Consider the following 15,940-nt stretch of genomic DNA (forward strand, 5'->3'; position numbering starts at 1 on the left):
AAATGTCCTCTTTTTAGTCAGTCTTTAGTCAGTGCAACACCACTCAGGTGAAGCATGATGATATAATGATGCTATTATGGTTTCTTGAGTACAAATTCCATTTCTCAAAGAGGTATTATTGCTGCAGATACTTTGTTTTTTTTGCTGATGTTATTGTGACAACTATAACCAGAGGTGGTCATTAATTGACTAAATCTACTTACTTAAAGAGGGGGTATTAAGCCTTTTGCAGTTATTCGTAATAATGCCAAACACATATTTATCATTATCTTTGTTGGTTAGAAAATGATCGCAAACAGCTAAAACAAAAATATCCAGCTGTTTCACTTCCTGGTTATTCCAGCAAACTAACTCTAAGCTCCTCCCAGCCCCTTTCCTCCCGGATTAAGCTTAGCAAGAGATGTAGAGGTCAGGAAAGCACATGTTTTTACATCAATAAACGACAATAATGAAAAAAATACTAGGACATCAGGAGGAGGTTTTTTTGGAAACTGTCGGCGCGCTGCTGAGAATAGCTATTGGATAAGATTCAAAGATTCCTCAAAGTTTTGCTCATGTTTTGAAAGACCGCTCCAGGTCTGTTCTTGATGAGAGAACAACATTTTAACATGAGGAAAAGCTCTAAAAAAATAAAATAGATTTTGCATAATACCCCCGCATTAAGTTTTAGAGTTTTTTCTACTTTTGAAAGATAGGCTCCAATGTAAAAAGTGTGTGTACTGATATGTATGTTGTCACGTTTAAAGGTGCATTATGCAACTTTTTATGTGGATAAAAAAGTTGATATTTGTGGGTATTTGACCTTGTAGTCACCCAGTGGCTGTATGTGTGGTCAGCATGGCGCCTTTACTTTCCATCACAGTGTGGTCTCCAGGACCCTTCAGGACCAATTATTTGGAAGGTTTTCACCGCTGACGGCGCTTCTCACCAGAAAACCTACAAAACAATTGATCCTGAAGCGTCCTAGAGACCACTGTGATGGAAAGTAAAGGCGCCATTCTGACCACACATACAGCCACTGGGTGACTACAAGGTTTTATACGCACAAATATAAATATTGTTTTCCACATAAAAAGTTGCATAATGCACCTTTAAGATGCCATGAGGAGCAGATGGTCAATCAAGGCCAATGACTCACGACAAGTAGGTTTGTCCATGTTGTACAGGTGGCGAATTCGGGTGAAATTTTCATGCTTTTGAAGCCGCAACACATTTATAATGCGGTTTACTTTTCACCTTGAACACTTTGAATGACAAAAAACTTTTCTTTTATTGGAATACTATTTAATCAGTAGTATCTGTATTTTTACCGAAGTAATGAAATCAAGCACGACCGTCTACAACCCCAAATAATTGTACTGTACTGTTTATGTTACAGCCCTTTGTTGGTGTCTTCAAATGTATTCCGGATGCGTTTTGTTCTCGACAGAATCTCTTCTTTTCATAGTGCGAGATCTCAAATACTATAGTAACGTCGTCATTCGTGTTGTTTTCTTCTCTCTGACTAATATCGAGTGACATGGTCTGATGTCTTCAAGCAGAGCGGGTTTCACAAAATGATAAGACAATGTGGAATGCTGAAAATATAAGACATTGTATGGATTGGCTGGTATGGCATGGCAGTTGTCAGGAATAGGGCCATGTCAGCGCTGCAGATTCAGTGAGGAATGAGTACAGCACAGTATCAACACAGTACACGCTACGACAGGGTCTTTGCTCTTCTTAAAGGGACATATCATGCGTTGTTGCAGCTTATAAACCTGCTCCTGTGCACCGCAGCGTTGATTTTTCACGTTTTATAGCTCGAAATATAGTCTGTGTACGGTAAGGACACTTTATCACCAAGGACGTGTGGTCATATTTCGCCAATGGCATGCTAGCAAATCAATGGTGCCATAATTAACGCGGTTTGAGCGCAGAATGAATCAGAACAGACCCTGCTCTGGCTTCAAGGGCTTTGAAAATGCGGAGGACATTTTGTGTTCAATCTGCGACACAATACAATCGAAGGAAAAAAACGACCCAAGAAAGATTAATTAAGATTACCAGAGTTTTTGATCAGGGACGAACGCTTCAAATTTTGAAAAGTGGAGTTGTCATGATATGTCCCCTTTGACACATTCTCTTTACTTTGGAGGGTTTAGAATCTTAAGAAGGGCAAAACATTTTCGTTCGTTATCAACGGTGAGCAGTCTTTGTACCTGCGAGTTGCTCATGCTGCCCAGTCCATCAACGTGGCCGTCTGGGCTCCAACTGCCCACCTTCCGAGTCACCTCCTGGGCCCGGGTGGTCACCCACGACTGACTCTCCGGGATCCCTCCCTCCTGGGGCCTGTAATACACAAAACAGAAGCTCCATTCTCTTCTCTCGTCGCTGGATTTCACGTGACACCGTGATATTATGTAGGTCTAAACGGGTGTATTAAAAAAAACAAAAAAACATGCATTCGTCTTTTGGCTAAAACAACTATGTTTATGGCTGGACTTCCATTGGACTGGGATAAGTTATGACATCATACTTCATTCGTTGTTTTTTCGTCATTCACTCCAAATCCAAGTATTTGGTAATAATCTCAAACACATATCCATCCCTACCTTACACATTGATGGTTAGAAAATGCAACATGGATCTAAAACTGGTCTTGCTTTCTCTAATTTGCTGCACAGCTGTTTCAAAAAAGAAAAAAATAGAACCACAGGTGGAACAATGTGGGATCTGTTGCCATGGTGCTAACAATAGCCTCTGGGGAAGATCCAACGATTACTCAAAGGCGCGCAAGTGGCTCGAGACACAGCTCCAGGTATGTTTTTGATGAGAGAACAACATCGTAACATGGTGAAAGAGTGTACAAAGTTGATTTTTCACAACAAGCCCACTTTAACGCGTAGAAACGACAGAACGTGGACTCACAAGTTGGTGCCCAAGTTGGTCGTCTCGGCTGGAGGTAGGCCGTTGGGTCCCACGCCCCCGTCCTGTGCCGGCGAGGGGGGCTCCACGCGCTGAAATAGTAATGGCGTTCGGTTCTGTGTGAGATATACAACACGGCCACAGGCGGAGATCAGGCAGACTGACAGGGGGATGCAGGTAATGGGGGAGAGGGGGCAACGGGCTGAAGGACCCAGGCACATGGTGAAATCAAAGGAAGCGCAATGACAGTAGGAGGAGGCTCTATTTGACGTATAAAGGAATCAACAACAACAAAAAAGCTTATCAAATGTGAGTATATATGAAAACTGCAGTAGTGGCAGTAGGAATGGTAGTGTTAGAAGTTACTACCACTGGTCTTGGTTGGTAAGCGCTGTACTTACACTGCAACATCCCTGTGAGGAAAAGCATATGAGAGCTACATTTTTTAGATCACATAAGGAGCTGAGTTAAAAAAAACAAAAAGAAAAGTGAAAAAGGAAAGCTAAGAGTCCCAAACAATTACCATACATGTGTTAAAGTGGACATATTATGCTTATTTGTGGTTTATACGCCTACTTCGGGAGCACTAGCATTGATATTTTATGTATTGATTTTTCGCAAAAGCCCCGCCCCTTTAGCAACTGTTAGCTAGCTCCGTCAAGAAGTGGAGTTTAACGCATGTCATAACGGGGGAGAACTGCATGTGAATCACTCTTTTTGGTGCAATACCAGCGCGATGTCTTCCAGATGGAGGATAAATGGGTTGTAATGTGCTGTGGAGGAATATATTCAAAATACGCAACGAAGGGGACACTGCAGCAAACGAAGCTAAAGCACCAGTGTCATAGGATCTCGGAAAAAATCCCCGAGGCGACCTTAAAGGCGTACTAAATAACTTGTTTATCTTAAATCCTTTTCGTAGTCTCTCTGGGGGTAATACAAGTGTTATTGGGAAGATTGGGGGGTCTTTCATCTCCCCCTGGTGTCTCTGGCCAGAAAACCACAATTGCAACTTCGCTGCCCCCGGGTAGGTGTCACCAATACACACTAATAATCACGAAGAAGAAGCTAACAGGCTAACGGGCAAAGCCAACTGAAGGCTAGCGCCGCTTAAACAGTATCTACAGCCAAGAAAATATCGCCATTGTGTAATTGGATGTACAATATCCCTCTCTCTCCCTTTGTCTTTTCTGTCAGAGTAGTATTTACTCTCACGGACAATTAATGAGTAAATAAACTAAACATGCTACGACACCTGCAGTAGCGTGATGTACAAGTCTTGCCTTAGACTCCTGGGTAAGTTCTATACCTTTGTAGTTAATATTGATCAAATATGAATTATTGTTATGTTGGCTAGCTTGCTAAACCTAGTGCACCAGCTGCTCGCGCATCCGACACGTCTGACTTAACACTGGAAGTTACGACTTCCTCATTCTTACGACCTGTGACCACTCAAACTTAAACCCTCTGTGCCTTACACCCAAGTGTGACTTTTAAGACCAGTCTGGAGAAGGCGCATGTCCCAGATTTAACATGACATATGTGGGAAGAGGCTCACCCTCAGAGATGGCAATTACCACCGGGGTGTGACAGGGTTTGCCGCGGCCCGGGACCAGGGGCTGGCAGCAAAGGAGAGCAGTCTGCTCAATCAGCGGCCGAGGGATAAGCCCTTGGGTCTGGTGGAAATATCAAGGCTCTACTACATGCAACTACTACTACTACTAAATGTGCATTGAGTTGCCTTGTGTACGAAATGCACAGTATAAATAAACTTGCCTTGCCTGAACACTTCCTGTAGTAATTAAAAAGTAAACGTGCCAGATATTCTTCATTCAAACAATGAATGTTGTTTTCATAATGGTACGCTAACAAATCAATAGTTGATAAATGTAATTTGCACAGTGCACACAGAACATTGGTAATGGTTTATGGACTTTAAAATTGAGGAGGACATTACCGGATTATATTATTATTATGCACCAACATTTAGGAAGTACAGATCGAAGCGATCCTGCAGTCGAAGAAGAAATGACCGAAGTAAACTGGTTCAATCTGCACGAATGAAGTGAAATATTACTCCATGTATATCTTTGATTATGGAACACTGCTTTAAAGGCTAAAAGAAAAACAATAAAATGGCATAATATGTCCCCTTTAAACGTATAATACCAGTAATTTGAATTAACTATGAACAAAACAAAACAAAATGCTTTTTGGGTGTTATTTTCTGGTTTGTGTAACCATCTTTAGTGCATGCAGCATCCTTACAAGCAGACTTAAGTTTCACTGGGTTGCAGGTTTGAACCTTGGAAAAAGAATGGGAAAACATAACCTGTTTATTGCACACTGGAAAGGCATTCTCTTCAGGCACAAATTATACATAATCTTGCCCAGCAGATGGCAGCAATGCTCTCAGTTATGACTTGAACAATCACAGACTGACTCCTCTGACAGTTTGAAGAGAGTAGTTGGAATACTAAGGTAGTAAAGTGGCAGTTTGGTGTCAGAGAGTAGCACAGCCCATGTTTGTGAAGGCCTGTCCCTGTTGGAATGCGTCAGTCTGCCTTAAGGCTTCAGGCTGGATGCAGGGGGCGCACTGGAGCTTTGGGGGTCGGGCGTGGGGGGATTAGGGGTCGCGTACCTGCTCGTCGCGGAGGGCCTGGGAACGCTTGATCTTGCTCTGGCGGTAGTACTCCATGATCATCATGGCAGCGTAGATTTTGCCCACTGTCAGGTCTGTAGCTGCTGGGAGAATGACAAGTTACCCTGCAAGATTAGACCCTTAGGTATGGACCCTCAGCCAGGAATGGGCACATGCACGATCGACACGGCAAAGGTCTTTTCACAGTCAGATCACAGGCTTTTTTTTTTTTTTTTAAACACTCTCTCTCGACGTTATTTTTTTTTTACAATTATTTTTTGGTTCGAAAACCAAAAAATAGTAGTGACAGTGTTAATTTTGACAGAGGTAGTGGGTGAAGGCACGCACATCCACAGTTCTAAATAAGTGTGCAGGATCAAAAAATGGAAAGTGTAACAGAAACAAATAAATAAAAGATCCGCACAACTTCGTCGCTCCAAAGCTTATTTTAATGCTCACCAGACAGTCTGGTGAGCATTAAAATAAGCTTTGGAGCGACGAAGTTGTGCGGATCTTTTATTTATTTGTTAGTGTTAATTTTGACAACAGACTTTAATGCAGATATTATCCTACTGTCCTATTATCCTTTTTTGACTCAAACAATAGTCTACCATTTTGTTTTAATCTTTAAACTACTTTCAGTCAATGGTATTTCAGCCACACTGCCTAACATTTCACTTTATAAAAGGAGTGAAATACATGCTTACATTTTACCATGGGTGTCTTTATTCGTGAACACTATTGTGAGTGGGATCACCTCCCCTCAAACCAGACTATTGCAGCTTCGCTTTAGCCTGGCTATTGCCAAATCCACTCCCTTTCTGCACGGCCTGGACACACAGGGATGACATGTCTGCCTCGGCTCTCTCTGCAGATGCTCGCTAATAATCTCCTTCACAACCAGTCGCATCGATGCAGATTTAACAGGTGAGTGTTAGGCCGGAGGGCAGCCCCCGCCCCAGTAGGACTACAGCGCTCTGCTGGGTCCGACCTTTCGAAAGGCTGCAACTGCTGCGTGTCCAGACTACTTCTCTGTGTAGAATAGACCGAGTATAGTCTGGTAAGGCAGGCAAAGCTTTGTTTTAAATACTGGTCAATCACAAGGCTTCCCTCCAGATGCTAGAATTTGACAACCCATGGCAAAAACAGTCTAGCGGTGTCCAGCTGATTATTAGGGCACATTCGGTGTCTCTGGCATGTTTGCTTTTTTTTGCTTAGCTGCTCTGACATAGCAACATGCAACCTGGAATGTTCCGCAATGTGGCTTTATAGCTAAATATAAAGTACAGTCAGTCAACAAATAAGTTCTATCTCTATTCAACAGTAATTAGTAATACTGCTGTTAGTATATGCTCTCTTGTGTCGCTGTATTGGGGTTTCATTTGGTCTGTGAAACAAACTGCAGGTCTGATCAAAAGAAATGACCCTTCGTAACCCGTCCCTTCTGTCTGTTAGTATTCCTAGTTAACCTTGTATTAGTCAACAAAATTAACACTGACCAGTGGCATGCACAACTACCAAAAATAAAATAAAATAAAAATCAATTGTTTTTCATATCACAATTACTCATACTTTTGTTCTACTAAATCACATGTAAGGCATATAAGGCATACATATCAAATCAAACGGAATAATATTAGACATTCACTTGTTGCAGAGTAAACACATTCATTTCTTGCAGTTATTTGACTACCATGAGCTCAAATATTTCTGGCAAGTGTTTTTTTTTCTTTTTCTTTTTTGACTAGAGTAGGCCGGCCCTGCGGTGCTGACACGCCTATGGTGGATTTATCTGTAGTGAAAAGACATCTATAGAGAGCAGATCTATAGTGGAGGGCACCCTCTGATCCCAGGCTTTGGTGATGTGAGGAACACTGTGCAGGTGTCATGCATATGTTCAGTGTGGACGCTGTGAGCTGCGGTCAGTGTGTGTGCAGTGTGCCGCCTGCATCAGAGGGTGCGGGTGAGAGTCAGGACGAGACAAAGGGTGACCACCTCTACGGGGACTAAAAACCGGAGGGATTTAGTGGGATATGGAGAAAAAAAAAAGAAAAATCCCTATTGTGCCGCACGGAACTTATGGACGACTGGTGCTACACTTTCGCAAAATTGACAAAGCAACTACTATAGAATGCACGATTACAGGACAGGCTAATTTAACTACTTTTATAAGGAACGTTACCCAACACCGATTACGAACATAAACATGTGGAAAAAATGTATTGCAAGTTTTCTGTTGCCATTTTAAGCATAAAAGTGACCAAAATTGCCTTTATTGTTGACAATCAAATAGTAGTAACGGATAGAGCCAGGTTTAAAATGTATAGTTTTACTTACTATATATTAGTTGTATAGATTTTTATCAATGGGGACTTTGTATATCTTGGTTAGTTTTTGAAAAAGCTAGATATTGGTGAAAAACGTGAAAAAATTGCCTGTTTTTTTGAGGTGGGTCGGTGAGTTGACAAAAATAAACATTGTACTTAAAACCAAGGTGTTAAGGGAGAAAACTAGCGAAAAATCTATATAGTCGCTTTAACTGAGCACATTATCTCCAATTTGACTTTATCCACATCGAAAAGCTTCTTGACTGGTCTCATTTGAAAGCTAAGACCAACAAAACTGATCTAGACTTTTGTTGTCACGTTGTCGCCGTGTTTATATCACACTTATGTCGCATTTTTGACACTTTTTTGTTATGACATATAGATACAGGCGGCGTTGCGTCATAGAAGGGGGCGTGGCCTCACCGAGGGGGAAAAAGTGAAGTCTAAATCGGGTCCATATGGATGTTTATTCACAGAAGATTGTACAGTAGAAGCAAAAAAATGGCAGTCGTAGCTAGCATTAGCATTAGCACGATCATGTAAACATTCTCAGTTATTCATGTATTTATTGGGAAAGTATATTCATAATTCAGCATTTCTTAAAGTAGTTTTGAACATTTAGAGAAAGTTAGGATTTTCTCCAAATTGTTTTCCCCTTAACTGTTTTCAAACATGACCATATATGGGCGACTCCAGAGATGCCGTCTGTATCTATCTATGGGACGGTAGAGAATGGTAATTGTCATTGCCCATTGGGACTTGGGGACAGGGATGTGGCTGCGATTCTGTGCCAGTGACCTGCCAGCTGCAAGTTACTTCAGAAGCTTTTATGACTCTTCGACAACCCTCTTCTTTTACTTTACTTCCTTGTCAGAAACCCTGCTGATCGCCAAAGAAAAACCTGACCTATCGAGCGAACTACCAACCAAAAAGGGGGGCAGGTGGTCACCCTAAAGGGGTCTGGCTGAAGGAAGCGTCCTCTAGTGGCGTGGAGAGGAACTGGCCTGAACACTGATAACCCTCCGTAACTCACCCTTATGGGGCGTCACCAGTAAGTCCAGCGTCTTCTGCGACAGGTTGGGCCAGATGGCGATCATCTCCTTCCTCAGCTCGGCGTCCATCTGGTGCTTGTCGATGCCGCCTGAAAATAACGTGCGCATGCGAAGACAATCCCACAGAGACCATACAGCGTGGGATGGAAAATTAAAAAAACAAACGGACAAAACGAAAACAAAAAAACATTGAAAAACAGTGAGAAAAATACACACGAAAAGAGACAAAAGACAGGGTTTCGGTTACTTACTAATAAATCTACATTTGTGAAATATCCAATATTTCTTACATACTAAGTGCTTAACTTGTTAGAATGAAATGGTAAAGTTGTTAAAGCTTAAAGGTCCCATATAGTGGTGTATTCTGCCTTTTTGTTTTTAAACTGTTGTGCGGTTTCTCCACTAGAGCGATACTTTTGATGAGAGTGGGGTCGAAGTTCGAGAGAGAAGATGGCAAGAACAAAGACTTTTCCGACGAGGGAAACTGCAAACACGTAGGTGAGTGGGTGGGGCTATGGCAGTCCTGACCCCTCCCTTCCAGGAGTATAGACCTGTAGCTTGTGTTTGACTACAATCACATCTTGACTGCAAGAGCGAGAAGCAGTTTCTGAAGATACAAGCGACACCTCAACTCAACCAACCCAACCCGATCGGCGACATTTCAAAATCTCTACAACAAGGAACTTTGAACTAGCACAGGAATCGAACGCTTTTCAGAACATGTTTGTAGAGCATAAGGCCCTTTGGAGACAGGACACTTTGTTGTCTGCAAAAGAATATCGCACCTCGTTGAATGTTTTCTTTAAGAAGTTTGTGGATAGTGGAGGTAGGTCAGAATTACGAAGCGTTCTTATAAAGCCTGACCCCTTCTTAAGCGAATGTGACACTACAAACACCTCCCCCTCATCATCCTCATTATCGTGGCATTTACATCAGTCTGACTGTGTAAATACAGTAAAAATACACGCTCTCTGAACTTCCATGTACGGGCATGACAGCAGCAGAGGCCAGAAGGACTTAGTCACTCCGGTATTCAACTTTTTGAAGTAATTGTAAAAAAATATTCTTATTTCTGATAAATATCTCCACAGTGAGTAAATCTGTAGGTAACAATCTGTAGGTCTGTTTTGTTTCTCCTGTTTCATCGTAAAATAATGAAGATAAATCATATTAGTAAATGAAGTAATTTTTAGATATACGGATACATTTTTGGGTTCATTTTGACAGTGAAAACATTCGAGCGCAGCAGGATTTCTGTGCGTGAGACCGTCCTCATGACTGTTCGTACGATTTGTTCTTCCAGAAGAGCCCCTTCAGAAGGCCTCAAGAACAAAATTGTGCGTAAGAACCATCCATGAATGAGGTCCAGCGTCCTAAATAACTGCGGTTTTAGTGAGTTCCAACTTGCAACCATTGGAAAACGCAATTTCAATTCAACAGCTTAAAGAAAAGTCAGCTGGACATATATGGGAACCTTTAAGCAACACCAGCAATCAAGAACACACACAGTGTACCACCAAAAACGCTAAACACCACGGCAATGACCAAGAAGAGCCCGAGAAGGATTCTGGGTTCACGCAGCGCAATATATCAGTATTGGCTGCACTACAAGGAAATAAGCAGAAGACAGCATGTGAAAAGCAAGGTGGTGAAAAAAGCCAAGAGAGATTCCAAACCTTCCGTACCCTTGGCGATCTTGATGTCCAGGGCCGTGCGGATGAGGGCCATCAGGGTGGAGTTGAAGTGCACCGAGTTGTCGTCGGCGACCGGGAGATCCATACGAAGCAACCTCTGCGCAAGCGCCAACCAGAGAAAAACAGTGAGGAGCTTCACAAGTGGCGTTGTGCCGGCAGGATCTCCATATGGCAAAGGGGAGATGGATTGGGGGGGGGAGGGACTTTACAAGGGTCGGAGCATTAGCAGCACTGTCAGTTAGGGCTGAACTATTCTGGGAAAGTTTGGAGTGTCAAGGTTGTGATTAGATTTGTAATTTCACATACACCTCCAGGATCATTAAAATTTGAGAGAAGATTGAAAATACTTTGCTAATAAACACCTGAACTGCAGGTTAAGCAGGTTTTATACCGTAGCCTAAGCGCCATATTAGAGCCCTGGACTGGACTGGAGGAAAACAGCCTGCATCCAATGGGAATAACTATTTTTTCACTTTTTTTGAAGCAATGTTTTAGACATTTTCTGGCAGACCTTAAGCACATTTATGCACATTAAAAGTCGAGTAAAAATACAGTCTTTAGGAACGTTGCTGAAACAGTGTTGCCTTAGAAAATGAAACATTGTCCCATAGAAGTGAAAAAACACACTATGGGTCTGATTTACTATGTTTGGATGTAATTTACTATTTTTGGATATGTGCAAAATAAAGGTAGACCAGATATTTTTTCCACATTAAAAACTGGAACAAAGGGAGTTGTGGGGGAATAGGCAAAATGTTACTTCTTCCACCTATGTTGAATGGTTAAAACTTCATGGTTGTAAAAAGTCTAATGTCAATTAATTTGACCAATCAGCATTAAGGTGATAGACTTTTTTGTTTGACTGGTTCAGTCACTTTGGAAACTTTGAATTTAAGCCACACATGGCCAAAAGTCATTCACTTTCAAATTAAAAAAAAAAGTTTCTACTGGCAAAAAACCCTGACCTTCGACGAATCAATGGTTTTCAGGAAATCCACTGGGACATGGGACTGAGGGCTCAGAAATGGGACTGTCCCGGTTAAACTGGGACATCTGGTCACCCTATAGCTAAAAGGCCAATGCATTTACATATCAGATTCTCACCACTGATACTGTGATGACAAATTAGGTGAAAAATAGCAACTAATTTTAAGTAGTACTTGGAAATGTATCACTCGCCTTGTAAATCAGTAGCATGTATGTAGTATGCAGCTAATGTTAGCATCATGGTTAGCATTCTCTGTTGTTTATGTAAGCATTTAATCCGTTGGACCGTGTTTCTGTAAATTTTTGTGGAATACACATGTATAATTTTGGATTTGTAGTAGTTGTGCAGCAATGTGCGAAAAGAGCGTCTCGAATCCCCCGGGCGTTAGCAAAGATACAGACTATATCTATAAAATAAGTCCCACTTGGAAAGGCAGGCATATTTTATAGTTCAACCTAAATTCAAATTGAAATATTTTCTTTGACTCCAATTGACTTCCCAGCCCTAATGTCAGTAACATACAGCAATACTTTGGGAGAGTTCAGGATGCACTATTGGCATGGGTTAGCAAGAGCCTTAGCTCCCCTTTGAGGCTTGGAGATTCCTGAAATGAGTCAGTGTAAAGGATAAATCAATAAATAAAACAATCGGGTAGTCCATGTTTTGTTTATTGATTTTAAAAGTCCATAATAGGATTGCAAAAATGTCACTGGGCACTGTGACGTCTTTAGAATAGCGACAGAAGGCAACGGCACAGGCATGCAGCAGTCACCGTCATGCTCCCAGTCCATCAGTAACCCAAGCATATACAACACATATTCCTTCTTGCACCTATAGCAGCCCCATGCAGCATGCAGAAACAAGCAGCTAGCAGCCACACAATGTTTCGATTGCTACGATACGTCCTGGTAAAAAAGATCAAAAGTAGTATGTAATGGAGCTATCCTGAATGACAGATAGAGGAGAAGGCTCTATCAAACCGTCTGACGTCTACGTATATAGTGTGGGGGGAAAAATGGGCAGAGACTGTTAATCCAGTGTTAATAGGTGAGAGAGAGCAGCATTCTGTGAATCACAAAACAGGAGGAAATCAAGATAAAAAAAGCCACGAGAAAGAAAATGTCAAATGTGAGTAATGTTGTAATGGTGCTGCAGGGACAATAGTGAGAGCTTGATAGAAACCGTGGAAAGTAAAGAGTAATTTTTCGGCAACGAATCTGAAATGCAGTTAAAATAGAGACGGGAAAAAAAAAGTTCCGGCCAGGGTGGAGCTAAAAGAGATCCCGGCCGAAGATGCCTTTGTAGGGTAGACACCACTTTTCCTTTTCCACTAGTACCTCCTCAGGACCACGCAGCAAAACCAAGCACGACTACTCATCCCGAGGGGTTTTCCGCTTTAGCAACATCATCTTGCCATTTCCAGAATATTGGACGACAGCAGCAAGAGATAAAGCTAGAGAAGGTTTCAGGCTGCAAGCTGAACACTGTGGAAAACAGTTTTTGAGGGGAGTTAAAGTAGTACTAAGTAAGTCTTCCCCCTAGAGGCCATAAGCGCAACTGCAGGTGTAGTAGCAAGTTATGATTTTTTTTAACTTATTAATTGTCTTGGAGAGTAAATACTATGCTGACAGGAACGGCGAAGGGAGAGAGGGTTACTGTGCATCCAATTATACAATGGAAATTTTTTTTTCACTCAAACTTGGCTGTAAATACTGTTTAAAGTGACGTTAGCCCGCAGTTAGCTTTGCCCGTTAGCATGTTAGCTTCTTCTTCGTGATTCTATTAGTGTGTATTGCTTTCTCCGGACCGGTGGCAGTCAAGTTGCAAACATGGTTTTCTGTCCAGAGACACAAGGGGGAGATGAAAGACCCTCCAATCATCCCATAAACACTTGTATTACCCCCACAGGGACTATGGGAAGGATTTATTAAGGTAAACACGTTACTTAGTACTGTTTTAAGTGAATAGAGACAATGAGAAGAAAGCCACTAAAAGACTGCCTATGGGAACTGGGACATTCCCGAACTGTGACTAGACAAAAAATGATCTGGAACACCACTCAAACTCGTGAAAACGACTTGCGAACTTGGCGACGATAAGAGTGGCTCAAATTCAGTTGCATACAACAATAGCAGCCACCACAGAGACCTGTATCGCCAGGATATAGCTGTTGGCCTGTTCTGGCATTAACTAGTGTATTATAATCATATCAAAACACTTAAGCTGTGTCTTGTCAATCCTACGGTGAATACGGGGGCCTGCAGTCTGTTAAGGTCAGCTCGCTTGGAACAGGTGTTCACACCAGGTGGAAAGGCATGAAAGCCAAGAAGATGGTCGCCAAGCAAAGCTAAGCAGCACTGAGAGGGTACGAGTGGAAAAGAGCCATTAGTGAAGCCAGTTTGATCATTGTTCTGTCCAATAGGATCACATGTGGATACACTTTTAGGGAAGGGATCAAAACAATGGCATCTATATGGATGCCATCACTTGTAATAGTAAGGACAGAGTAAGGAGTTGGGTATGTTTTTGACCCATGCCATGTAGCAATATATCTGTCCTAGAACAGTGGACTATTGCACTGAGCCATCACCTTATTTCTAAGAACTAAAGGTGTCAACAGCCTTTGGAAACTGCAGCCAGAGCAGCTCCCCATGGGAATCACTCCCGGAGGTCAGGCAGCTCCACTGACATATGGTCATCCGATGTTTTTATATGGGCAGAAGCTACATTTGTTGCAGTTAGTCGCAGTAGGGATGAATTGTGTTGTGTGGGAAATTAATGATTGGGGGAATGGGCCATGCAGGTGAGGGAGAGGGGGGCGATATTAAGATGGGGAGGATGGGGGGGGGGGGCTGGAAACAGAATAGAACTGCATTGACGGAAGAACCAAAAGACAAAGAGAAGACTTGCTAATAGAAGAGACTGCTGGGGGCTTGGAGCTGCTATGGAAGGTGTATGGCAACCAAAGACTCTCTTAAGAAAAACACAGCACTGACACAGGCCCTCCTGCTCTCTCTACCATGACACAGAACACAAGGTGGCCCTGCACAGGTTGAGTCGGTCGTGTGGTGTTGGGAGTGTGCTCGGGTACTTTATCCACAGGACGGGACGAAACCGAAGACACAAGTCTAGTGGACCTTCTCAGCCGTGCAGCACATTTTGTATTGGTTTGTGGTCGTTGCTGGGTCAGTAATGGTCATTTCCCCTTATCTTCTAAACTAAATTGTCTGAATGTGTCTGGCTTTCTATGTTGGATAGGGCTGAATGATTTTAGAAAGATTTCTAAATGCAGTGTTATAGAATGGTTATAAAAAGGTCAAAACTACCTTGTTTCTACATTTTACTGTGTACACGATAAGAGCCCGTGCAGACAAGACTCAAGTCTCCTAATGTTTCATTTTATCTTTGGCTTACATTCAGTGAATCTTTCAGCCCTACATTTGTAAGAAATGTCATTGTAACTATGTTGTGGACTGTGTACATGTGCGTGTACTAGGCCATGAGTGTGTAAAGTGCACAGTAGCTGAGAAAGTCCCTCTTTCCATCCCCTCCTGTGGATAAATCGCAAACCCCATCCCTCAAACAACTGGCTGCCCACCCGAACCCACACCATGACACACGGGCACAACATCGACCAGCCGATTCCTACTTGGAAAAGAAAAAGAAAGAACCAAAGAAAGAAAGACTGCCACATTAAAAGAGAATACACCACGTTTAGCGCTCAACTCCCTCCCTCCCGTAGGGGACCCCAGCACCCATGACTCGAAGTGGGTGCAAGGCGGGGCCCATTCTGACCTTGTAGGCCACCCGTGCCGGACACCGCTTCCCCAGGCCTAGTGGAGGACACATGTGCCTCAGCATGTCATACATATCCCTGCAACTGATCCTGCCACTGCCATCATCACCCCATTAACGGAATAGAGGGAGAGAGATTGAGAGAGAGAGGCAAAATTGGTTGATTAGGAGCGAGTTCAAAAGTATATCACCAAGGAGGGGAGAGAACAGGGGAGAGAGAGAGAAAGAGACAGCAAGGTAGTGTTATAACAGAACTTGCATGGCCTGGCCAAAAAAAGGCATCACCTGGATTTGACTAAGCCAATAGATGAGCGTCCCATTGGATACTTATCACATGATCAGTACTGGCTGGGCCAGGATAGCCAGAATTTCTAAAATTTTTAAGGTCTGGACTCCCATCCATCCATCCATCCATCCATCCATCCATCCATCCATCCATCCATAGCCCTTCAACTAATCTATAAGGGAGTACACCAAGACACTTTGCGGAAGAATCTAATTTAGACTGTTTGTACCCAGAATTTTGCTTTTGCCCA

At 42.5% G+C, this 15,940-nt stretch overlaps 1 protein-coding gene across 18 annotated transcripts in view; it reads right to left on the reverse strand.

Moving 5' to 3' along the window:
• The window catches only part of cacna1aa (calcium channel, voltage-dependent, P/Q type, alpha 1A subunit, a), a 137,466-nt gene that overhangs the window by 10,530 nt on the left and 110,996 nt on the right, over nucleotides 1-15,940 (reverse strand). For 5 of the 18 annotated variants that reach the window (XM_079565289.1, XM_079565290.1, XM_079565287.1 and 2 more), the window contains 5 exons: nucleotides 10,604-10,718; nucleotides 8,909-9,016; nucleotides 5,549-5,652; nucleotides 2,911-3,023; nucleotides 2,202-2,331 (listed from right to left, as the gene is read on the reverse strand). In XM_079565289.1, coding sequence (XP_079421415.1) covers nucleotides 2,202-2,331; nucleotides 2,911-3,023; nucleotides 5,549-5,652; nucleotides 8,909-9,016; nucleotides 10,604-10,718 — 570 coding nt within the window. Of the gene's footprint in view, nucleotides 1-2,201; nucleotides 2,332-2,910; nucleotides 3,024-5,548; nucleotides 5,653-8,908; nucleotides 9,017-10,603; nucleotides 10,719-15,404; nucleotides 15,502-15,940 lie in introns of all 18 variants that reach the window. The other 13 variants (XM_079565292.1, XM_079565298.1, XM_079565288.1 and 10 more) reach the window with 8 other exon arrangements.

This window comes from Gobius niger, assembly GCF_951799975.1.
Source record: "Gobius niger genome assembly, chromosome: 10".
Classification (NCBI taxonomy): Eukaryota; Metazoa; Chordata; class Actinopteri; order Gobiiformes; family Gobiidae; genus Gobius; species Gobius niger.